This window comes from Lissotriton helveticus, chromosome 4_1 (assembly GCF_964261635.1).
Source record: "Lissotriton helveticus chromosome 4_1, aLisHel1.1, whole genome shotgun sequence".
Taxonomy (NCBI): domain Eukaryota; kingdom Metazoa; phylum Chordata; class Amphibia; order Caudata; family Salamandridae; genus Lissotriton; species Lissotriton helveticus.
Window position 1 is genome coordinate 709,868,568 of NC_136063.1, and position 26,235 is coordinate 709,894,802.

Here is a 26,235-nt window from a genome sequence, read left to right on the forward strand (position 1 = left end):
GCAAAGCAGCAACTGATTCAAAAGTGCAAAGAACTGTGCAAACCATGTGCAAAAGAAGCATTATATAAAGTGCAGACTGCATGATTCAAGAAGCGTATCAATATTTATAACAATAAAATATCCCAGATCCCTAGGATTTTTTTTAAAATCATATAAATAACCTAAAATTATTATAACAGTATAAATAGTGCTAAAAGGAGATAGAAAATGAAATAAATAGATATAAATATGTACACAAAAACAAATATAGTATCAAAATAGCACGATGTTAAATGCTGCATAAATTGTTTTCAGATAATAAATGAATGTGCATATTCTACTTAATATTAGGGAACCTACATATTAAGATAACCTGAAAACAAATCGAATTACTTTGGAAGCGAGACATAGATAGATTTAGATTTAGACAGTCAGAAATTTATCATGGGAAGAAAAGTATTTCAAAGAAAATTATACATTTCTTCCGTATTATTTAGTCCATTGGGCCATTTACCATCAAACTCCAAAATCATTTTGGTTTCTAATTGTCTTAGTAGGCGTTCTCGATTTCCTCCTCTACGCATCTTGGGGACGGCACCAACTACATAATATTTTAGGCAGGCCACGTCATGATCATGGGTGCTTTTAAAATGTCGGGCCACCGGATATGTAGGGTCACTGTGTAGATGCTGTAGTATCCTGACATACACCTGTAGCTTGGTACTGCCAATGTAACTTAAGCAACAGGTGCATGTCAGGACGTACACGGCAAATTCGGTCTTACAATTAAAATTGCCTCTAATTGTTGTTTCACGTGTACAAAATGGAGTAGAGTAATGAGTCACATTCACACCAAATTTACAGGCTCTGCAACTTGTACATCTACGGAATCCATTGGTAGGTTGGAGCCAAGATGTATTTTGTCTCATTTCTGGAGCTGCCTTATCTAAAGTAGTGCCCATATTTCTGGCTCGTCTAAATGTGATTATAGGAATATTAGGGAGCCTAGGGTGAAGCACTGTATCAGTCAATATGATAGGCCAATTTTTCTTTATAATGGCCTTATGTTTTCTCTCTTCACTACTGAAAGTAGTTATTAATCGTGAACATTCATTAGTAGTGGTGGATTCACATACTGCTTCCTGAGGTTCTACTTCAATCTCAGCAGAGTTGTTAGCTTTGAAAAGGCTTTCTCTAGATCTGAGTTTGGCTTTATCAATAGCTTGTTGTAAAGTTTTGTCAATATAGCCTCGTGCCTTTAATCGTTAAATCATATCATTAAGGCAAAGATCAAAATTATCAGTGGAACTGCAAATCCTTTTTAGTCTCAATATCTCACCGTACGGGATGCTGGATATTAAATGCTTCGGATGCATACTGGCGGTGGATTTTCTATGTAGGGTTGTCTCAATTGTTTCATTTTTAATGTAAATCTGTACATCTAAAAATTCCATTAGCGTTTTGTTTATATGGGAAGTGAAATGTAAATTGAGAGAGTTTTTGTTAATAGCTTATACAAACTTGAGTGCTTCTTGCTCGTCTCCTTGCCATTGAATAAAAATATCGTCTATGTATCTGAGGTAACAGCATATATTTTCATTGACCCAAGTTTTGTGCTCAATTTCTAGGACCTGTTCCTCCCACCAGCCAACGTGTAAACACGAGTAGCTGGGGGAGAAACAGGATTCCATCGCCACTCCTCTAAGTTGTTTAAACAAATCCTTGCCAAACAAAAAAGAAATTGTTTTTGAGACACCATTCAATAAGACTGACAATAATCTTGTTATGTTCATGATATTCAACAGTTCTATTAGCTAAAAAGTGTTTTACTGCTGCTAACCCCTGTACATGATTGATATAGGTATATATATATATATATATATTTATAGTCACTAAAAAAACAAGGTTAAATAGACGTTATAATTAGGTGAAAATGTCATTTAAAACAAACAGTTTTAAAATTTTAAAAAACACTGAAATTCACCAATTCTAGTTATCTCACGAAACTATAACCTGTGCTCCAAGCTAACTGTAACTTCACCCCTGCCATGCACAGTATTGTCATCAACACCATTTCAAATGCTTTAGTCATGTTATCAATGATGTCAGATCATTTCATGAATTAAGTAATATGTGGGGTAATTAGCAGTACATGGTGAAGACGGGAGTTCTAGGTATATTAATTATAGTTATATTTTATTACCATACGCCAACCTCACTTCATGCACGGCCGTGGCCAGCATTGTGCTGGCCTCACGGCTTGACCCTCAGCCCGCCCTGTGACCAACCTCTGTGTGGACAGCCAACCACATGCCACGCTGGGCAGGCCAGTCTCAATGTCCAACTCCCCGCAGGTATCCATTCCATGCACCGCTCATGCTTCAGCCATGTGTGATATGCAGTTGGCCACTGGCCAGGCACTGCGCCCAACCCCCACTGGTGCTCAATCCCCCCAATGCGCACAAGCATAGCAGGGGGTTGGGCGGAGGACCCGGTGCACAAATTCCAGCTGGCACACATGGCTGAATAGAAGGACTGTTATTTTTTTTGATAATCAACTTTATTGGCATTTGAAAAAAAAAAAAATTTAAGACAGCATACGGTTACACAGTAGGTCAGAGTCTTTCCCCGGCACACAGCAAGAGTCCCAATCATAAGTGAAGAATTGCAAGGTAGCCATGTCGTTTAAAAACCATTATAGTGATACAAAAGGAAGGACATGCACACATCTCAGGACAGAAGATTCAACCACTTGCCCCATATTTTCAAAAATTTCTCGGGGCATCCCCAGGCCTCAAAGAGGGGTTCTTCTTGAGACGCGCACCAAAAGAAGGACTGGTATTTAAGTTATTTATTTAAGAAACATAGAGATACTGATAATGTCGAAGGGTCAGAATACCAAAATATAAAAAGTGGGCCTACTGCTTAAAGAAGGGGTCAGAATATCAACATATATAAAACACATGCATTATCTTTGTCAGAAATTGACCAATAATAATAATGAAATGCAATAGCTCAATGCTTAATAAAAGTGATATTAAAATAAAAGTAATAAAGCTTTATTAAAAAAAAACATCAATGTGCCTGAGTATGTTTTTACCATTTTTCCCACTACAAAGTACAGCCATAGAACCGACCACCGGGGGGCTATGCGCTCCAACAAAAGAACATAGAGCTCCAGATAGGAGTCCTTTGAAAACATATGGTAAGCTCTCCTGAAGACTTGGATTCAAAACCTGTGAGACTTACTATTTCTTTTAATGTTTGTGGGGTGCTGCTGAACTCTCTGTATCTCCCTTTACAACATAAACAAATGTGGGGGTGCCCCTGGCTCTCCTAGGGGCATTGCAGCATGAACATATATTGTTTAAATGCCCAAGGGCATTATGGGATACTCCTTGTAAGGTGCAGTGAATATTAAATGAGCAGTTCCTGCAGCTCATTTACTATTCTTTTTTTTGTTAATATATTTTGGGTGTCCTTGTGCCCCATGGCCAGTATGAGGCTCTGTCAGCTCTCCTGCCACCACCCATCTTGGGTGCCGGCTGGAGCCAGCAATTTTTTTTTCAGGGGCGGGGGGCGTGCGTTCCCCCTCTCCGATCTTTTATAGGCCCCTGGAATACAATCCCTCTTGGCAATACATATTTTTTCTGTGGCGGCCTTATGGCCCTCTTCCCCAAGCCTTTATAGGCCCTGATTAAATCCATCCCTCAGGCCGTATTCGTTTTTATGGGAGTGTGGCGGGTGGACTCTCTTCCTTGAGCCTTTACAGGCCCAGGGGACCCCATCCCATGGAGCTCTTATTTATGGGGAGGGCATCACGCGGCCCCCCTGGCTCAAGCCTTTACAGGACCCGGGGATCCCACCCCCAGGCCATTTTCTTTATTTTATGGGGAGGGGAGCACACAGCCCCTGTTCTGAACCAACGCTGGTCCCGGAAACTCCATCTTATGGGGCCTTGGGTAGGTGTATCGGTGCCCACCTGGGTACCCACAACACAGACCATTGGGGGCTGTGCAGATTCCCACTGGGTCCCCGTGGCTCCGCTGGCTTCCTTGCATGCACCCATCCCATTCCCGGGCAGGGTAAAACTGTGTGCTACCACCCAGCATGAGCAATGTTGCAGCTCCTGCTGGATGGTAGTGCCCAAACAAATCCGAACACTCTATTGTTTGAAGTTGGGCTTGCAGAACTCTAGCAAGAGTCCTGCATAATCAACCATCCAGATATACAAATGCTTTTGAACCTCAAAAACTGCTAAACGGAATTACACCAAATTTGGCGGAAAGCTGGATCTTGGTTCAGAAAGCATGCTTTACGTGATTTGGTGTAAATCCATTCAGTAGTTTGGATGAAATTAAGAGTAAAAAATATTTGAATATATATCAGGTTGCGGAGGATCCACAAATCCAAAAGATCAAAGGATTTGATGGGATTGGCTGCCACCATATCAACAAAGATGTGGCAGCAGCCATCTTAGGAGTTGGGAACTCAGTCCCCTGTCCTAAGAAAAAGGCGTAAAGGCAAAAAAACATGGGGGGTGCAGGATAGGGACACCCTGCCCCTAATGCCTGGGGGGAGGTTGTCCTAGAGGGATGCCCCTAGGCCCAAAACATAACTTTAAAAAAATGTGGTCGCAAATTCACAGAAGATGAAGATGCACTCTAAAATAAAATACAAGTGTGAGTTCCTGCGCTTTTGAGATCTCCCCCCACCCCCCACCCCGAGGGCCAAGGCCTGAGGGGGCGGCACAGTTTATTGAATAGAGGAGGTGGCGTGCACCCCTCCTTTCTGAGCCTTTTAAGGCCCCCGGGATCCGATCCCCAGACTGAATTATTTTTTGAGGGAAGGGGGACATGTGTCCCCTCACTCCCTGAGCTGAGTTAGGGTCCCAAGCACCCCCTTCCCCAGAGCCGAATCATTTAATGTGAGGAGGGTGGGGACAGCCACATTTCCAGAAGCATCGAAGAGGCCACGGGGAACTCATCTGAAGGGCCCAGTGTGTTTTTAAGGATGGATGTGTGCATGAGGCTCCCCTCCTCATAGACTGGCTCTGGAGACCCCATGCCCCGGGGCATGTTTGCAGTGTCTCGAGAACCCAGGACCCGGGATACTGCTATTCCCTGTTTGCAAGAATGCCGCTGCCCGCGTCCCACGCAGGGGAACATTGGCAGGGCAGCTTCCTAGTGGCCATTCGTCGCAGCTCCCCGCCCGTTACCCGGGGGCGTGGAGGGGAGGCATGCAGGGCTCCCTGCCCCTCCCCGCGCTCGCCATGTCACGCGGCCAGGGGAGGGCTTACCTGTTGGGGGGGGCGTGCCTGATACTTAAGCCCCGGCTGCCCCTGGCTCTGCCTCTTTTTCGGCTGTCCGCCCGCCTGAGCGCTGCACCAGCTTCGTGTCGTCGTGCCGTCGTCGTCTTCGGCTTTGAGGTATGTGCTACTCTCTTGCCTCCGCCCTGGCCCCGTCCCTGGGCATGACCAGGTTGCACAGGGGCCCTGTGGTAGGATACCACGGGAGGGGGGGTTGGGGGGGGAAAGAGGTGGCCGAGCTAGACATTGTGTGCGAGTTGACTCGGGCTTAGCGGACCGTGGGGTCGGGGCGGTGGTGGAGGGTAAAACCTACCGCCACGGGTATGGGTTGGCAGTTGGGACCAGTGAGCCTGTATCAGGTCCTACAACACCTAAATACCTCCCCACCAGCGGCGGACCGGGTCGTACGATGCTCCTCGATCAGCGGCCCGCCACGTGCTTTTCAGCTGCCGATGCGGCAGAGCACCAGATGCCCCCGCCCCTCCATTTGTTGCTCCTACTCCTTTGTTAAGCGCAAGAATTTAATTACACTGTGGCTCTGGTGTTACCCGAAAGCCGCCTACGTGACCAAAAATTTGAGCAGTGGTCGCGCTAAACGAGGGGTTGCGAATCCGATCTCGCGGGGGCCTCAACTACGTTGACCAGGTGGTGAGAAAGTTGTACGCCGGCCTTTTTAGTATTCGCCCCCCCCCTTATGTCGGTGTCCGGACAGTGAGGCCTGATTGTCGTCGTGGCGGCTACCGGCGCGTCCTACCTTTCGCCCCCTCGCCCCCCCCCGCCTCCATGCGGTGCGAAAGCTTCACGCCGGCCTTTTTGGAGCAACGTGAGGCCCAAGCTAGAACAACGCCTCGCATTAGGGGGGGCCCCACCCAATGTCCTCATTATCCACCTGGGGGGGAACGACTTGGTCACCAAAGGGAGGAGGGCACTGATTCAGGTCATGCAGAAGGACATTGTGGCAATAAGCAACAGGATGGGAGCGTGTGAGTTATGGTGGTCCAAGATTGTTCCTCGCAGAGAATGGAAGGGGGCGAGATCCCCTCTAGCAGTAGAGCATTCCCGCAGGAGGGTCAACAGGTCCATGCAAAAGTTCATGGACAGGAGAGGCCTTGGTTTCATTAGGCACGCATTAATACAAGAAAAAACGGAAGGGTACTATGATAAAGACGGGGTGCACTTGTCAAAATTAGGAATGGATATGTTCCTATTGGACGTGCAAGAGGCACTAGCAGCTGCAGGATGTCAGTAACTAACTAGGTTGGGGGGCTCTGTCATCGACGGTGGCCTCCTCCAGAGCTGTGGCGGAGTTACAGGGCGATCTGGAGGCAGACGGGTACAGTAAGGGTACCTCTGCCTGGCACGGTAAGGGTGCCTGGGCCAAGGACCCGGAGGAGGTTCCGGGAAACCGCGACGGCGCCCCGTTAGTCCTTCGGGTGGTCGGGGGGCCTGAACCGACCGGGGGTGTGCCATACCGCTCCGCCCTGAAAGGGGGGGCGGGAGTATAAGATAAGATCGACAAGGTGCTGCACGGTCCGAGCATCGACTCACCGTGCTGGCTGGCTCGTTAGGCAGGCGGGACAGCGAGGGGCTGCCTGCCTTGGATCGCCCGTAAAATGACCCACCAAAATGTCATACGCTTGTTGTATGAAAATAAACCTGCAGCAGTTCTTACCCATAAATACGTGTCCAGTGTATCATTTATTGGGGCTAGACGTGCATGAAGTTGGGTGGGAGCGAATGACGGTGTGGGCACTATGCTGCTGCCCACGTCCCACGCAGGGGGACATTGGCAGGGCAGCTTCCTAGTGGCCATTCGTCGCAGCTCCCCGCCCGTTACCCGGGGGCGTGGAGGGGAGGCATGCAGGGCTCCCTTCCCCTCCCCGCGGTCGCCATGTCACGCGGCCAGGGGAGGGCTTACCTGTTGGGGGGGGGGCGTGCCTGATTCTTAAGCCCCGGCTGCCCCTGGCTCTGCCTCTTTTTCGGCTGTCCGCCCGCCTGAGCGATGCACCCACCCTATCCTCTTACCCAGCGGCTCGACAGGTGGCGCGAAGTGATGGAATGTTTTAACATTGTCTTTTGCGGAGTTACAGGGCGATCTGGAGGCAGACGGGTACAGTAAGGGTACCTCTGTGGCAGACTGGTACAGTAAGGGTACCTCTGCCTGGCACAGTAAGGGTGCCTGGGCCAAGGACCCGGAGCCGCAGGAGGTTCTGGGAAACCGCGCCGGTGCCCCGTTAGTCCTTCGGGCGGTCGGGGGGCCTGAACCGACAGGGGGTGTGCCATACACTCCGCCCTGAAAGGGGGGTGGGAGTAGAAGATAAGATCGACAAGGTGCTGCACCGTCCGGGCATCGACTCAACGTGTTGGCTGGCTCGTTAGGCAGGCGGGACAGCGAGGGGCTGCCTGCCTTGGATCGCCCGTAAGATAACCCACCAAAACGTCATACGCTTGTTGTATGAAAATAAACCTGCAGCAGTTCTTACCCATAAATACGTGTCCAGTGTATCATTTATTGGGGCTAGATGTGCATGAAGTTGGGTGGGAGCGAATGACGGTGTGGGCACTATGTGGGCATACCCTGCCTGCTCTCTCCGAGGCAGGGAACAGTGGTTTGCTCCTGCCGGGCAAGAGCAGAGAGAAATGCTTCTTCCGTCTGGGTGGGCTCGGATGCAGCATGGTGCCTGGTTGAAAAGCGAGCTGGGGCACCAGGGGCCCTACGGCCCCCCCCTCCCCCCGCGCAACTCCCCTTAAAGCACACATTGTGGCTGCCTCAGCTAGGCACCCACCAACTATTGTAAGTGGCCGGCTCCCGCCTGAAGAGACGGCTGGGGCATTGACGACCCTGGGGCTCCCCTGGCGGTCCACAACAAAATGGAGACGTTGGTGCCCCAGGTGGGCACCCACTTAATAATAAAAGGCTGGCTCCTGTCGGGACCTACGATGGGAGCATGTAAATAAATATGTATATATACATACACATGCATACTCCATAGTTTTCGGTCATGGTTTCTAGATATGGTTTCACCACAGTCCACTCAGAAACATCTGCAATCTCTGGCATTTAGCAAGCAAATGCCAGCACTGCACATTTGATAGTATGGAGCGAGCAGGGGCTTTCTGCACCTAAAACCAGTTAAACTGTCCTTGGAGAGGAGCTTCTGAAGCATTATTTCTGATTCAGACACTTCTGTGCTCTCGACGTGCGTGTCCCACTCCAAAATGTAAGAAGCTGATTGAGGACAACATGGGACTAATGCTGACAGCAAGGGAGCAAAAAAACACTCCTCTCTTTCCCTTGCCTTAGCATCCATTTAGTAGCACTAGGGTAATCAGGATGATTTCATCTTACATTTCCAGAGGTTACAGGCAGATGCGATGGTAAAACCGCAGACCTCCCATTCATTTCTGGAAAAGTCACAGGTATCACCCGCTGCCTTTTGCTGCTGGTGGAGATGTGTGGTAATGACCCTCAGGCGCCCGTTTCCCTAAAACATTTTAGACCTGTTTAAAATACAGTGGGTATGACTAGCTGTAATAAAAATATCGGATCAGTCACTTCTGCCATACTGTAGGCAGTGTTCCAGGCCTTGGCCTTAGGACAGCAGTTGACCAATTACAACACACGTTTGTGTACAATAGGACATATCTTGATGGGCACTGCAGGAAGAGTTTCATTGGCCTACTCGTGGCACTAGGAGGACCCAAGGGTTGCCCCAACCCATGCTGGCTTTCATTTCCCTTGTCTCAGACAGAGTACGTCACTTGAATTACAACTTTTTACATTGATTTAAACTACATTTATATTTAGATGCGTGAGGGCCAGCTGGTACAGTAGGCATTGTTTTAATATACATGTGTCACATGATTTCACCTGTCCTGCTCTGAGTGCACCCCGAATTATGCTGCATAATTGTAAACACGTTTCTGTTCCTTCTTCCTTGAACCTTCCAAATACACATTAATACTCGAGCCATGATTGTCACATTAATGCCATAAGACACTTGACTTCCTACCGTTAACTCACACACTTACTTTGTGCGAATGCTTCCTGCACATCTCCCCCAACCCCCGTCAGCGAGTCCTGCGGCGTGTGGGTTGGGGTGGAGCAGGAGGACGCAGACCGGATGGGCATGGGGATGGGCCGGCTAATGGTGTGACTGGGCGAGGAGCGAGGGGAGCCCGCCCCCTGAGTCTGGAAAACAAGCAGAAAGGGTTAGGTAGGTAGGTAGGTAGGTTGGCCAACAACAAAATAATGCTCGCTTGCATGCATCTCTGCTCAAGGCAACCATGGCTGCTTCCCCTTACATGTGCAGAGTAACAATTGACATTTCAAGGACATGATGCCACTGTAACTAGGAGATGACTGAAACTTTACTGCCTAGGATGTGGCAAAAAATAAGCAGGATTTAGGGAGTTTTCTGAATGAAGCAGTCTATATTTGTGAGGTAAATCTAAACCTGGGTATTAACATTTTGGGAATAAATCTGCTAAACTTTATATCAATGCATGAACCAAGGAACACACGCTGGTGGATCGCGATAAGGTGATATTAACGTGAAAAACTATTTGTCCAGGCGTGTTCATCTATGTGTGGGTAAACGACGACCATGCTTGTGCGTCCATCAGGAAAACACATCACCATCACCGAGGTCAACATTTAGTCCACTCTAATCATAAGAAATTATCACCAATGTGCTACCAATATGTTGAACTGTTATAGGTGAAAGGTGGTTCAAAGTGAGGCTCTGCCGGCGTAGACAACTTCAAACATTTGATTTTTTTAACCATTGTAATTTCTGGTTATACTATAAGATTTCTGGAGCACAATATAAAAAACAAGCTGATCACAGACAGAAGTAACAGAGCCCTGCATGAATGACAAGGTCAGAATGTTTTCCAAACTACATACTCAAGCAGGATTGTCATGAATATCAATAATCGGGTACACCAGATGATTTTTTAGGGAAAAATGGGAATTTAGGCCCGGGGCTGAGGTGCTCTCGATATGTTGCTCTTTTTCCCTCAGGAATGCTTGTGCATCACAAATCAAGTTACCTTTAGATGAGACAACATGAAAAAATGTAGGCATAACTCCAAATGTCACTTGTTCTCTACATGTTTGAATTTCTTGGTGTCCAGATTTATGATATCTATATAAGAAGCTGTTAACAGGCGTGAAACTCGGCTGTATCATGGGGAACTTCTTGATTGGATTCAGGGAAATCAAAGATTGAGTATATACAGTTCTTTGTAATATGTCCATACATGAACTCTTGAATTGCATAAAGAAACCCTGGGGAAGAACAATACAATGTGAAACATCTAGGTTAAAGCATAGGGGTCATCTTTTTAATGTTGTAATTTTGGGGAAATCATAAATTTGAAAAACAAGAAATGCAATACATGTAAAGAATATGTGAAATTTGGAGTTATGAATATTTACATCTGTTTCAAGGTGTCCAGATAATGCAAACCTGATTATTATTCTGGTAACTGTAAGAGGGCAATCAAAGAATGGACAGGGCCACCTATAGCCTTCTGGAAGTTTGTGTGCACACACATTGTCCAGCCATTCAATCTCTATTGGTTTATTGAATAGAGAAGCTGTTTACACTTCCGGCCTTTCCCCAAGACATTAACGTCCACACTTCCTCACAGAGGCCTTTCTAGATCCCGCTTCACGCCTTCAGTCGTTTATTTCACCTGAAAATACCAATTTCCAAAGCGCTTTAGAGATAACTCTCACAGATCACTAAATACATCTAGAAAGAAATATAGAAGGGACAAAGAAAAGGTCGCATTAAGCAAGTCATAATAAAGATAACTTAGGTAGTTGCATTAGCCGAAATTGATGACCTCAGGATTAACTTTTAACCACAGACCTAGCCCACTTTTAAATGACGAATGGTTGATCGACAATGAACAGCGGCAAATGCCCAATGGCCAGCTAAGCACAAGATTAAAGGCCTGCCAGTCTCAACATTCTGCAGTGTCAAACAATGAATGCCACCTTTGTAATGCAGGACGAACACTGGGGCCAAGGTGTTTGGTATAGAGGATGATGGGGTAGTGTCCACCACTGAATACTTCAACAATCGTGACGTCAGCAGCAATCCTCATGTAAATGTTATCGGCCACAACACTTTGCACCCCTTTGCTGGCTGACGTGGTCTGGTGTTTCAAAGTAATGTTTGGAGACTAGCACTCGGAGATTTTATCATGTTTGTGGGTGCAGTTGATGAACAGAAGAGCATCATCTTCAAACATAGCATGATGCTCGATCACGCCACAGCTCTCTAAATAGAGTTTTAGACACTAATAGTAATAACATGCATGGTTGAAACTCAGAGTTGATCGGCCACCTTCAGAAATGACATCCATTACTGGTTCCCAACAGAAAACAATCCTCTTGTTTATTCTGAGTAGCTCGCTTCTCTTCTCATCCTTTTGGAGTGGTCTTTAGTTCAACAAGTATCTAAAACCTTTGAAAAGGTAAGAGATGTTCCACAGGAGGAAATGCCTGTGAGATCAGGATCAAAACATGCCTGTAGACCCACAGAGAGTAGGATAAAGGCAGCGTTTGGGGGGTGTTTTATAATATAAAATAATTGTGGCAAAGGTTCGTTCGCAGAGGAGTTTAAGCTGGATGGTGGTAGTTTGGTATGAATGTGGAACTTTGACACGACTTTTAAGAGTAGTAGCCAATGTCTTTATGGACCGTGAACTGATGGAAACTATTCTAGACAGCAAATGTGGGTAACCTCGAGTAAGGGTTGATGACTGCATGTCACATAGGTCATGGCAGTGCAGGACCACTATGTGTCTCAGGATATACAGTTCCACATTTATGTGAGTGCTCACTACCAAGACTCACCTGAAATCCACAATAATGTGGCTAAGGTTAGCGCCCTCTGTTGCAGAATTCCACTCTGATTGAAGTGTGAGCTGGTGCCGAATGTGGTCTCTTTTACTCACAGACCATTCATTCAGACCCTACAAACTCATAGACTAAATCAGACACAGTAGCAAACGGTATTCATAGATTTCAGGTCTCATGAATTTCAAAACTCTTCTTTATATGCAAAAACTTGGTTGGTATCTCCAAGGACTGATAAAATGGCCATTTTCGAACCCTTAAACGTTATATTTTTTTATGTAGCTGGGCATAACAATTCTTACATGTAAATGCCGGATTTCCCATGATCTGATCTGTCAATGTTTTAATGCATGTTTTGCCCTTAGGCTGGAAGTAAATGATCCTATCCCCTTCCTTCAGTAAGATCTGGCGTCCACTCTGAACTACCGCTTAGGAGAGTCATTTTCAATGAATTACAAGTATAATAAATTCGTCCCACTTCTCTGCAGACTACATGAGACTGGTTGTCCTCATCTTTCATTAGTAGCAATGCATGTGTTAGTTGTACTGTTTCAACAATCCTAAACTAACTGATGAAGGCAGTACTCACCGGTGGCCCTTGGTCCGGGTAGAAGAGTTCCGGGTACAGGAAGTGGAGCGTCCACCAATACTTCTGGTTATTTTTCCTCTCCTTGAGGATCCATGTGTCTTCAAAGCCGGAGGTGTTTGTAAGAGCGCAGCCAGGGGTGTGTGGTTCTTAACGGCTTGCATTTGCCAAAAAAGGGTCTCTTTCCCTCTTATTGTGTTGTTGAGTATTTTCCTCTTCTTGAACAGGTCGGATCTTAGCAGAACAACCATTGCCTCAGTTTCCACAACGTCTTATCTTCTGTCCCATATACCAAGGCAGGGGTCAGGCCAGTGGTTATTAGTCATCCATCTTTTATCGAGGCGCCAGCATGCCTCCCAAATAATGCTCCCCCCACCAAAAGTATTCCATGGTTCAAGGTCCAGCATTGGAATGACAGACTCTGTTCCATCCGTCGACAGTCACATACAGCGGCATCACCTGGAGGGTGGCTCTACAGATGGCCACAGACTGTGGACAGAAACCTGGAGCTTGCCATGCTGGTAACCTAGTCACAGGCTAGCAATCAGCGTGCGGAAGGATGGAGATATGGGTAAAACTCTTGTTGCTGGGCATTGCATGGGCTACGGACAGGTCCATGTTTAGTGACATCTTAGAAATGGCAAGTGATGCACAGGATGAAACGGACTAGATGCTTGCTGCAGCGGGTGCCCCAATCTTATGACCATGACTTGTCTTTTGCCGCTGCTGAATGCTAGTGATCAGCTGCTGATGGACACCAATGGTCCTCTTAACTCACAGGCTAGACTGGTAAATCTGCTTTCAGTGCTGACTTATCTGCCTGCCTGTCCCTGTCCTAGCAGCTAAGATGGGACAGAACTACTGAGAAAAGGGAAATTTAAAGTAAAAAAGGGTGGAATTAATTTCCCCATTAACTTGTTGGAGGATTTCTTAGTGCAGGAAAGCTGAAATAGAGTCTTTTTTTGGTTTACAAAAACATTAGGATTCTCTCGTGTGAACTAGGGGCATTGGCACGTAGATTCTGCACAGCTTCTCTGGCTTCGCCAGCATCGTCTGGTGGTGGTTCGTGGGTACCAGCATCCGAGGTAAGCACCTTGACTGCTTCAGGCACACAAGCAGCTCTGCTAGGGTGTGCAGAATCAGATAGGGGTAACCAGGGTTGCTTGTGTAAAGGGAACCTACAGGCAGAGTGCTTTGGAGGTTGGCGTTAGGTAGCAGCATATAGGGGTGCTGGACAGGAATGAAGATATCCTGAAAGCTACCTGACAAAAATCTATTTTGGCAATGTAAACAGGCCCCCACACCTCGTTGTATGTGTAGAACAAAGGTTACACTGAACCTTGAACAAAAGCCCCATGGTAGTTGTTTGCATCACTGGGGTCTTATTATTAGCAAAACATGATGCCATTCGGTTCTTGTGGCAAAACAAACTGCCCTGCCAACGCTGGAACATGTTATTTTGTAAAGCTGGTTGGTGATTTCAGTACAGGCATGCAGTCTACAAGGGCGGGAATTCCAAACACACACACGCACACAAGGTGTCTATTAGCATCTGATGTTTATGAAGAACACACGGCTTTGTGATTGGGTTGTCAAGGGATGCACACCGGAAGGCCACAGCAAGTAATTCCACTCAATTAGCTATGCTGGCAAGAGCACAGATGCATGCACTGCTGGGAGGCCTGTGGCCGAGATGCTTTCAATTTAAATTCTTCTTCTGCGTTCAGCTGCTTTCAGTTAACTTGTTTAATGTGACTAAACACACTGTAAAACACCATGCTGTTAGCGGCTCACACGGCGGCGCTCCACTCAGAGGCACAGCGTCATGCTTTTCTCAGGGTTCATTGTGCGCTTTCAGGCGCTTCATTTCCCCCCTTCTTCCACCCTGCCAACACGGGCTCCGTAAGAGACACGTAGGGAGGAGATTTAAGGGCTAACAAAGCTCACACAAAAGTATCATTTATTTTAAGTAAGATGGATGGTCTTGTCAGCCTCCGGAAAGGCCATAACTCCGGCTCCAGTCTCCGGGCCCACTGCTGGGGTGATTTAGTGCTGTGGCTGTCACATACCGGTTGCAGCTGATGTATGCCACCCTGTGACAATCCGCTGCCACGCACGACTCTGCTGCAACAGAAACGTCTGCACGGAACATGTATCATTCTGGGTGCTCGCGAATAACAGCTGGCCCCCGGCATCTATTTTTGTTAACAGTATATGTTCCGCTTACCCTGATTGACAGATTTTTAAATTCCTTTTCTTTCACAGTGAAAGGGCTTAAAAGATTTCAATTCCGCCTATCTGTGATTTAGCTATGTGCTGCGCGCTGTTGCCAAATGTGAGGATGCGGCGCCCTCTACCGGATCATCATGATTATTTTAAATCTGCAGCTAAATAAAAACGTGCCAGTGGGAAGAGCACAACTGGCCATATTATAGCACTTTCATAAGTGTTTTTTTTTTAATCATTTAAGTAATTAGAAAAAAGAATTGAATGCAGTTGTTTAACGGAAGTGTTTACGGCAATTATAGTATCCTATTGCCTTTAGATGCCTTGGCAATGAACTCTGCGAGGTGCTGGACACGGAGAATAAAGACTCCCTCCTGCAGAAAACAACCGCAGACCGCCACACGCACGGAGCTTCATTGCCAGGACAGCGGAAATTAAGATTTTAGCATTTTGGGACCGGTTTGGAATTACCACTTGTGTGATAAACCGCACTTTTTCTGCGCACCAATTCCTGTACGTAAAATCGGGTAGATTTTGAGACTAAAATACCGCACATTCTGAGTGCTGCAGCTCGAAATAAAACAAAAACATGCAATATCGTGCTGGTACTCCATTCTCAGAAGTAGAACGCGGAATGACAAGTTAATACCACAACCGGACGAATCTGTATTTATCGGTTACTTGTTGTTTTTTTATTTTTATTTGTTAGAGTTTTATATAGCGTGAACTAGACACGAGACATCGGGTATCAGAGCGCTTTACGTAGCACCAGTTTCCTTACAGAAGGACACATTCATTTTTGTTAGGCACGGGGAGATTAAGTGATTTGCCCAGAGTCACAGGATGTTGAGCGTCCCTGCCGAGACTCGCCCGGTTATGGAAATGTGACATTTGTCTTGTCATTTGTCACTCCCCTATGTTCTTTTCAATAACAATAGGAGAGGTAGGGAGAATGAGGCACTCTCTTAGTCCCCGGTTAGTCATACAAAAACAAGAAAAGAGAGGTCAGATCAAACACTTGATCAGTCTAAGCGTAAACTACACAGACCACAATTCAAGGAGTCAACATAAGATTAGATTCTCACATCCGATTTGGGTGATAAAGAAAGCCCTCACACACTGACCTAGTCAGTGTCATGCTTCATCATCGGGCCCCACCGACAGAGGCCGAATGCCTCTGTGGTGTGCTACGACGCCAGAAAGACTGCGGAGCAGGTTTTTTGTGTGTGGAGGGCGTGCTCTTGTTTACAGTGAAATATTAAAAGTGCCTAAAGCAAGGGTATCGGAAAAAATATATTTAATAAATGATCCCTGAGGCACAAAAATAAGGAGTATTTTTGGAATTGAGTATTTTTACTCTTCCACAATTTTTATGCACTTTTTTCACTCTTTACTTTTCACTTTCACGTCCCCAGGTTAGGGTGGGTGATTAGAGAGCCCATACCGCCGGGGTATAGTCCTGATGAATGCCACGGTAATATACCACCCTTATGGCTGAAACATGTTGACTGGAATGAACTGAGTATATTCTGTATTTCACCAACCTTGAACCTTGGCATATAAATACAGACACGTAATACTCCTTATTTTTGTGCCTCAGGGATCATTTATTAAATATATTTTTTCTTTATCACCCAAATCGGATGTGAGAATCTAATCTTATGTTGACTCCTTGAATTGTGGTCTGTGTAGTTTACGCTTAGACTGATCAAGTGTTTGATCTGACCTCTCTTTTCTTGTTTTTGTATGACTCCCCTATGTTCCTCAAAAATATTTCCCCTTAAACGTTTCCCTTATTTTCTCCCTCTTTAAATGTAACATCGTCTTACCGTTTTAAACCCGGAAGGCAGGAGGATGGCACTTGGCACCTCGCTTCATACATGGCTTCTGTCTTTTGAAATGAAACTCATTTTATCCCATAGTATAACGTGTGGATATATTTAAACTTCCAAAAATGGAGTAGCTACTACATTTGTACACAGAAAAGACCCGCCTTCCTGTCAAAAGACCAAACTGAAGCAGAGTATGGCTTCCTGCCCGCCTAGGTGGCCAGCCAACAGAATTAGGACCTGATCCCATCTGCCGAAATACAAATCCCATTGTTACTCTTTTCCGCAGTGCTTTCATATAGAATATCAACATTTCATTCTTTTATTTTTTGGTGGAAGCGACAGATGAGTGGAAATAGGTTTTCTTTCCCCCAGTTACTTATCAGGCATTAGCTGTCCACCACTCAGCAATTCGTGTCTTCTATGTTTTCTAATCATGTCCTGCTAACAGCCATCTTTTTGTGCTTACTCTGTGGTTTTTGTTACCCTAGCATAATTATCTGTCCTCCCCTCTGTCACTAAAATCACTATTTTACATTTTTGCTGCTTAGAACCACAATGTTTGCACACCAAACACATCATGTAGAAAAAACAGTTGACGTTTTTAAAAGCAGTGTTTTTCAGGTCAACTTTTCGGGCCAGCTGTTTTCCAAGTCATCCCTCAAATTAGGATTTTATTGAATGTAATTTACAGGAGCGTGAATGTTGTCTTAATAACAGGTCAACGGATGATACATTATGGGCTTGGCAGGCACTGGTCACCCTCAACCTGCGCCCCGTTGACTCAAGAAATGCCAAAGTGGAACCAGAAGCCAAGCAGTGTGGCAAGCCATAGTTTGAGATGAACAAACAGCAAGTCAGATCAGAAAAGCAGCCCCTGAATGTGCACAGAGGCACAAGGTTCCAAACATAATGTTGACGAGGCAGAGCCTGGTTTTGGTGCTATCACAAATGCCACAGAATGGTGCTTTTGTTGCTGACTTTTGAGTGATAAATGGTGTTACATCTGCCAATGCTTAGTTCCATGGGCTGGCCATGCAGGACCTTGGGTAACTATAAGAGCAGCGCTGTGCAGCTGGAAGCTTTTGTTTGGATAATCTACCAGGTTCTTAAGAGATTACTGTCAAATCCGCTAAACAGTCTGATGAACTCCTCTCTGTGAGCATTAAAAACTACACACACTTTCACTTCCCCCTTCCCGCAGATATCAGGCTGTCCCCGTTTTGAGGGTAGGGGTGCAGCCAGCAGTTTTGAAGGTGGACAACCCTCTCCGGCTTGTTTGGCACTTCCCAACCACACTATTTCGCCCACCACGGCAACTGGGCTAGCTTGCGTCTGTTCTCTGGTTTACAACAGGTTACTCTGAGGCCTCCATCGACTCTCAATAGCCAGGTAACAATCTAGTGCCACTCCATCCAAGGCTGCACGAGGCACTGTCCCTGCCTGCCTCATTTGCATTTTCAGTGGGAAGAGGAAGTAACCAGGTGATTTGAAAGACAGCTACATAGTACAAATCCCATGCCGATCCGCACACCTTCAGATCCCGGCTCCAGCCCTTATTAAATCTACATGTTCAATACTGAAAACCTGTCGATGAACCCAAAGAGGTGTCAGAAATGGTAAAATGTGCAGTCTTCAGGGGCTGGTACTACAGTAATTGGACAGCACTCACCATCAAATGGCACTGCATCCTGTCAGAAGAAATGTCTATAAAATATAAATTACAGTAACAGGCTTTACTTGGATCCAAAACCGTACAAATCAGAATACTGCATGCTGGACTATTCTGAATTGTGGTCGTCAAGAGCCCAAAATTCAGGTTTTAAAGGGAGCTGTCCAGGTTATCACTTTCACACAGTGGTGCATATGGACAATGTATGGTCAGCCTGAGTTGTGTGTGATAAACACATTCCGTTAGACGACTAGGATCTCAATGAAGACATGGATCGACCATACCGCGGTCTTTACGTGAGCCTGTAGCTAGACTACGAGTCACGCTCAATTGCACATAGCCTATTTTGTAATATTTGAAGGAAGTCTTAATAAAGGACGGAGATGGAGTGTAGGTATTTGGCTTTAACTTGAGAAGGGTATGGATAGTGTCTAAGAGAAGAGATCGAGATGACGGAGGAAGATGGGGAGTTGTCTGGCGGTATTTTACCTTGTTGCATATTCAGCCCTGGTTGCCAGATCCTGAGCCCAGACCTGCCCACAGAGGGCGTTTGGTTTTGCAGACGAAGCTTAAATCTGGTCAAACCAGAGTGTCTCCTTTGGATTAGGTGTGAGCTACCATTACGTTTCAAGCTTAGTTTCCAGATCCCTATCCATCAAAATAATGAGCAGAACAGATATTACCAGTAACAGTCCAGCCTACAGTTTCCACTTTGAAAATGCAGAGAGGCTACCCAACCAAAGAAGGAAAAACAGTCGATGGCAAGATGCCTGCACGAAAGGCTGAGGGTGCTGCTGCTCAGTCAGGTTCATCGCCAGACTCACCTGGAAGAATAAAGTAATAGAAAGAGAGACAAAAGCTTAATCCTAAGTAGTATTACTCAACACTGGTTACCAAGGGTCCCTATCACATCTCTGGCCTACCGAAAGCAGTTTGGTTCTCTGGAATACTAGAATCTTGCATAATCGGTGGTCCCTTTGGAACCTGCCAAATTGTGAGCATACGTCTTGCTATGCTGCAGGGCCTCGCAGACTCCTTCAGACTCACGAGCTCTTAAATGAATTTGTATATTTGAAAGGATGCATGGAACTATCACTCAACATATTTTTAAAGGAAAATAAATAAAATAAACTTTTCAACTTTCATAATCATGAGCTTGTGGAACGGATTTTTGTGGAGCGGCTAAAAGAGCCCAGAAGACAGTCTAGCATTAAGGAGAAAAAGTCTGTTCAGCTGTTCCAACACCTGCAGAAATACGCGAGCACCACAGGAAGACGACCGTGTTAAAGGAAGAGGAGGAACTGAATTTCCGACGTAAGAAATGTTGAGAAGGTGCTAAAATAAATTACGATAATGTACACTGCAAATAGTAGCAAGAACTCTCATCCAAAACCCCCAGTTTGAGGAGGAGGAATACATTTTGATACATAAAATCGGTGGCACAACTAGTGTTTGGAGACAATCTGGATTGTGTTAGGTGCTAGCATAAGGCAAATCAACAATGCTTCAGTTCAAGGAGCTGAAATGCATTAAGAGATTACTTAGGCTAACCGGTGTAAACACTAAAGTTGCCTACACATCCATTTTCAACCACATATCGATTGGGTAAATGTCCACAAGAACATTATCCAAGTACTTAGACCGGACATTCAAGAGACAGTCATCCCTGGTGCTCAAACACCCAAAGAAAAGGAGAGTGAAAGGCATATGCTCATATGTCCTAACAAAGAGGAAATACAGTTATCGAAAGCAGAAGGGATGACACAAAGGGTGTTCAAACACTGGAACTTTAGCTAAGTAGAAGTGGATTACCTCAGCGGCACGCGAGGGAATAAAGAGAGGTAATCACCCATTCCTACAAACAGAAAAACTGCAAAGAGTGCAGAGGCCACCTCTGTACAATGGACATCCTAAGGACATATTGTGCCTAATTTCCAGCTGCCTCCAAGGCTCTTCTACAAGTAGGTCTGCTAATGGCGTAAACACAAATAGCAATATGACTTTACTGGGAAGGCTACCCCCTAGGAAGGAAATCAGACTAAGGACTGAGACTGAGATGCACTGAGTGGAGGAAAGGCCACTAGGAATAAAAGCAAATAGGAGAACACCTGCAAAAACTGCCATTAAAAAAGAGAAGATTATGGCAATCTTGAAAGGATGAAACAAGAGAAAACAGGTGGCAAGAGGAGCAAAACCAAAATACCTTGAGTACACAGAGTACAACAAAGACAAAGGTATTGTTAACAATAGTCTAAACTTACACTCATTATACAAAAAAAGTGCAGCAAGCCCTAGAAATTGGACCTCGAATAAACAAAGGAAGACATGCCCTCACGCCTGAAAGTCATCGTTTATGCAATCAAAGCATGATCTAAAAAGGAGGAAGAAAATGTGTCTAGTGCATAGTATACAAAACTGGAAACGTGTTTCGCTTTGTGGTTAAACAGGGTATTTGAAAAAGATGGCAAGGCCTAAGCAGTTCCAGAGCATGCAAATCATGGAAGAATTAGTAAACAATTGTATCAGGCCCTTGACACAGCTGGTAACTGATGTGGTTTTTAAAGTATGCTTCTTATTGTCTCCAATATAAATGCTTTCCCACCATTAAACTTCTTAGCTTTTTCTGGTAGAGAACCACATCCTAATGGATACCCAAACTTTAATGGCAGTTAGGTCAACGGTTTTAAACGGTCACCACCATCTTTATTATTTCACTTCTGATAACTGAAGGCTTACGTCAAGTGATGGCAAATGAACTGGGATTTGCCGTGGTGTTCTAAATGCACAGAAGACATGAAGCCAAGTGCATGCATTATTATTTTTTACGTTTGTGGCACCCTCTCTAACACGGCTGACCTTTTAATTCAGGGGAGATCGTCTCCTACCATGCTGCCCTATGGTATAACGCCAGTTCCTCACTCTCATGTTCTATTGAGTCATGCACAGGAATTGATGTCCTTGCTGTGGACCTGGAAAGATTACTATCTGCAAGGTCCTAGTGTCCTCAATGTGACATGACATATCTACTCTCCTTAAAGAAAGAGGACATTACAGACTGTGCACTACTCATGATGGATTAAAATAAGGTATAGGAGCTTATGACCTGTCTTTGACTCATCAATTTTAGGTACAACAGATGCTTGTAGGAGCAACCTACTAATGAACACTAATGGTGATGGTGACAAAGCCAAGATGTAAAAAAGATGTTGGTCAAAAAAGGTACCACAATAATGCTGAAAAATCCGAACGAGGCAGTGCAATGGGCATTTGGGAGATGATTATCCAAAGAGTGGCAACAGGTTTGTGGGAAACATTTGTGTATTAGGCAACAGTTTGTTTAGAAACAATGATCGCAATACTTGCACATGGCGCACAACCCATCTGTTTGTGAAGTAGGCACAAAGAAGAGAATGGCAGCCATTTTGAAAACTGCCTCTAAATTGGAGTCTGTCTGTACATTTTTATTTCTGGAGGACTGACAGAAACCTGTGATATCCAGATAATCTCCAAAAATAAGGGCCAGTTAGTGCCCAGTAGCAACAGAAATAAGTAATTGGACTATTAATACTACGGTGGGGTTGAGTCTGTAGAACAAAACTTTACACCCTTAAAGAGCCATAGACAAAGACACGAGATTCCACTCAAGATTTCTCTAATGTTAACTCTAAGTACATTTTGAGGACCGGTTGTTCTTTCTAGTTTTCACGGGGGATTCTTATTGTTGAAGCTTCTATAAATGATTAATCAAATAATCAAACTGTGATTACCAGAGTAGGCTTGAAGCTTGGCAGATTACTTAGTTTTCACACTCACGCCAGGGCAAAAGCAAACGCAGCATGCAATAATATTCACAACCAATGCAAGGTGCAGATGGGCTCAAAAGTTAGTCTGGCCTACACCAGAGGGTCTGGACTTACTCCCTGCTTCAGCTCTTCTTCCTGTGGAAAGGTTGGACCAGCAAAAAAAAGTTAGAATGTTGCCTAGCAAACAAAATGTGAGGTTCTAATTGTCCCACTATTTGTTTTACGATATAGCAACACGTCTTTAGCAAAACTGTATTCTTTCTAATTAAGTGTGCAAAATCAGCTTTAAAAACAGTGTGTGTGCATTATGTTTCTTCATCAAATCCATTCTATCGAACACACATATAAATACATTTGTGCTGCCACTATTTGGACCCCTTGGCACTTTGTACCTAAATCATGATGTGTAAATTTGCCAAAAAGTATTCGAAACCGACAAAAGAAAGACAATAATATTGTTGTGTATTTTCGTTTTTCCTCACTATAGTGTTTGAAAAAGAGTACATTCCTATCCTGCAACAGCTCATCTGGGGGAACTTTGACACTGTCACTCCATTTTGGCTCACTTCTGTCCTTCCACTCCCATTTTGGGATATGTGACTCTGACACTCCATGTTTGGCGGTGTTTCTGTACTTCTACTCCCCAACTTTAGTTCGTTCTGTAACTGCACATCCTATTTTTTGCCCCGTCTCTACTGACACGTCCCCCCTTTTGGCCATTTATGTATTGCCACACATCATCTTGGGCCCACTTTCCTGAGCCGCCACTCCCCGGCCGGGGCTTTTCCTGTCTTGGTGCTCCCCTCTACTGCCCCTTCTCAGGGCCAAAGTCACACTGAGCCTGGACACTTGGTTACCTTCAGCAGCTTCATCAGTCCTTCCAGTTGCACCATCAGTTCCCTCCTGCTCTCCTGCAGAGCAGACATTCTCTGCTCAAGCTCATCCTTTCGTTGTCTGAAAAACAAGCAGAGGACATCAGTATTTGTGAACACCTTTACAACGCTATATTCTTGTGCCCGCGACCAGCAGCCTCCGCTTCAGGGACTGCTTGTACTAGGCAGAAGCGAGGAGCGCATAGGCTCAACCCTTAGATTCTATGCAGGCTATAATAAACCGGACAATTTGCAGCTTCCCCATTATCCCTGTGCAGTGTGTTCATGTCTGCCAAAAAACAGTATCTGGTGGCGTAGCCGAATACAGGGGAGGAAACAGAGGTATAGTCGACCATGCACAATTTGGGATGGCCAACCACTCATGACAAGTCCAGCCTGTCACCTTGATGCCCTGTGACACAGGCAACTCTTCTAGACTCAAGGACAAGAGACAGCTAGACACAACTATATATGTGACACGTAGCCCCGAGACACATATGAATCCATACCATTGATATCTGTGCTTGTTACAGTTCACCAAGCCACAAAGACAGGCATTTCTCAGATTGAAGTCAGACTGTATTATTTAATCTGTTGATTCTCCGATGCTTACTATTCCTTACTGATGTTATTTCTGGACTTCAGATTTATGGATTCAACACCCTCTTTGTAAAGTATACTTTGATGTTACTCCATTGGCAATTTTACCTATAGACTTCAGTTCTAAGACCACGCCACTAGCAATGCATGCATGCCTCCTAAATTGTATTCAAAACCATGAGAAATTTCATGTTAACGATCTCTAACCCCTCCCATGCTACCACGGTTCCCGTGTGCTCATGACGAGCTGAGCTCGTCATGAGCACCGGTGCGCTGTGCGCGCCCACCCTGCCCCCAGCACAGCTGGGGAATGTGCCCCGCAGCCAAGGGGTTAAAACAAATTAAGATTTAAGTAGAGAATTCACAGTCTCAATATCACATCCACCGACACCAAACCATTTTAATAATTCTTATTTGCACAGTAATACATTTTAGATAGTTGGTTCGATGTTGCCCCATTGTACGCTCACCGCCCATCCATCTCAATTTGGGTATCTGTTAAATTAATTTTTATCTTGATTTGATCTCAATGGCATGAATGGCTTTTTGTGACAGCATTACATCTATCACATACAGTAATGAATTCTCAAAGGACTCCCATTTGAGCACAGCTGTTTCCTCATTACATCTAAGTCCACAGAGGACTGTGTTTTCAAGTCTCAAACCAATTCACAATCAGAGGCCCCGTTAAAGATTTCCATGTCCTAGCTTTGGGTATTGCCAATGAGGATATCCATTGCCCGAGAGGCATTCTTCAACTTAGCAACGCCTGGATGGGGGCAGCATATCTCTGTCTGCCCAGAAAAACAGTTTTTCTTATTTTCTCCAAGAATTTAAAAGGCAGATTTCGCTATTCAATTCTTAATATCTGCTCTCGCTTCAGAGAAGACCTGGCAAGGTCTTAGTAACTCCTCCCGTTTGCTTTGGTTTTTGGTGAGCTCACCACACCAAAGAACCTCAGACAATAAACCAATGTCTCCTTCCCACGAGCATTAAATCATGTATTTCCTTTTCCGTAGTTTTGTCCATAATTCAGTCTTTTGTTTAATGTCATGTTGGTGCCATCATTAACGGGACTCGCATATGTGCACCGATTCATCTCAACCCCAGCTCGTTTAAATGTGAAGGTTTGGAAGTATAAATGCACTGTCTCTAGTGAGCTTGCTTCAGGAATCTTGACTCTGGTTGGAGGTGGGCTGCCAGTGAATTGTTCGGGGAGAATATGCGACACACACTAAGACCACGGCATACCTATACAGTCGACAAGGTTACATTCTATTTCTATCCTCCCTCTCTGCAACTAACGGAAGAGCTTTTACTTCAACCTTCAACAGCACTGTAGGGAGCAAAGTGCCTGGAATTCAGTTGCACATTGATGTCTCCTGATATTCTTTGTATAACTTGAGGCTGGCTTCAGCCATAGCTTTGGGCATTGTTTGAGTACGAATTATTATGTATTATTTCCCTTAATTTTACTTTGGAGTTGTTTTTTGTTCTATATCTGTTTTTCTTTTTTTGTGTTTGGTTGCCAGATGGGCTGCCGGGGAGTTTATATTTTGAAATGATTCAGTGTTTTTGTCTGGAGTTACTACAGGGAGATGCCTTTTAATCGCTTATGACATCACTGGGCCACATTTCTGGCTTCAAGTTCCATTTGGTGGTCCTCATTAGGGATCATGGCCCTAGTGGAGGAAGTTAGTCCTGTGGGATCCTAGTAGTTTCTTGTAGACCAAGAGACCGATTCACAAAGGAATTTGTCTTGGTGAAAAGGACACTATATTATTTTTAATCCTATTGGTCGTTATCACCCTAATAAAGCTCGATTCTTTTCAGGCCGCAAAGTACTCCTTTGCCACTGAAATATTTCAAATAAAAAGAAAATAAATCACAGCTGACCTGTTGAATAGGATAAAAGTAAAAATGGCAATGTTAGAATTTGTTTCCCCTTTACTCCTTGGAATTAGGCTTGGAGACATTATTCAGAAGTACACACATTTTTTTAGCTAGTTATCTCTTTCACTGTCACTATAACCTTCTTCCAAAACCTCTTTAAACAGCAATTTATAAAAAAATGAGGCTTTTGTACTTTCACGCATGTCTGAGATTGTTACAACGACTTTTAATGTCTGACATGCTTCATTCCATTCAACATGTTTCAGTTCCTTCGCAGGTCTGTGTCCTATTTCTCTCCATTTTGAAATGATTGTCGGCCTGATTTCAGAAAGTGCTCAAAAATTGAGTGATTTGCCAGATTCTTTTAAAGGTTCAGTAACCAGCCACTGCTTTGCAGATTATTTGATATATCAGAAATGTATGACAATGTAGATTACATTTTCCCATCATCATCACATTCACTAAACTTGCAAATTAAAATATGTATTTAATTTCATTAGTTTCTTTCCAAAAGGTAAAATACATAGCCTTTGCTATATCTAACAGGTACTGCACCCCTAAATGATTTTTCACTTTTCAATTACTGCACT

The 26,235-nt window shown here is 44.8% G+C and overlaps 1 protein-coding gene across 18 annotated transcripts in view; it reads right to left on the reverse strand.

Moving 5' to 3' along the window:
• DTNA (dystrobrevin alpha) overlaps positions 1 to 26,235 on the reverse strand; it is a 658,854-nt gene that overhangs the window by 112,824 nt on the left and 519,795 nt on the right. For 11 of the 18 annotated variants that reach the window (XM_078687336.1, XM_078687334.1, XM_078687333.1 and 8 more), the window contains 3 exons: positions 23,138 to 23,234; positions 22,395 to 22,415; positions 9,320 to 9,479 (listed from right to left, as the gene is read on the reverse strand). In XM_078687336.1, the coding sequence (XP_078543462.1) occupies positions 9,320 to 9,479; positions 22,395 to 22,415; positions 23,138 to 23,234 (278 nt within the window). The remainder of the gene's footprint in view (positions 1 to 9,319; positions 9,480 to 22,394; positions 22,416 to 23,137; positions 23,235 to 26,235) is intronic. The other 7 variants (XM_078687342.1, XM_078687346.1, XM_078687345.1 and 4 more) reach the window with 1 other exon arrangement.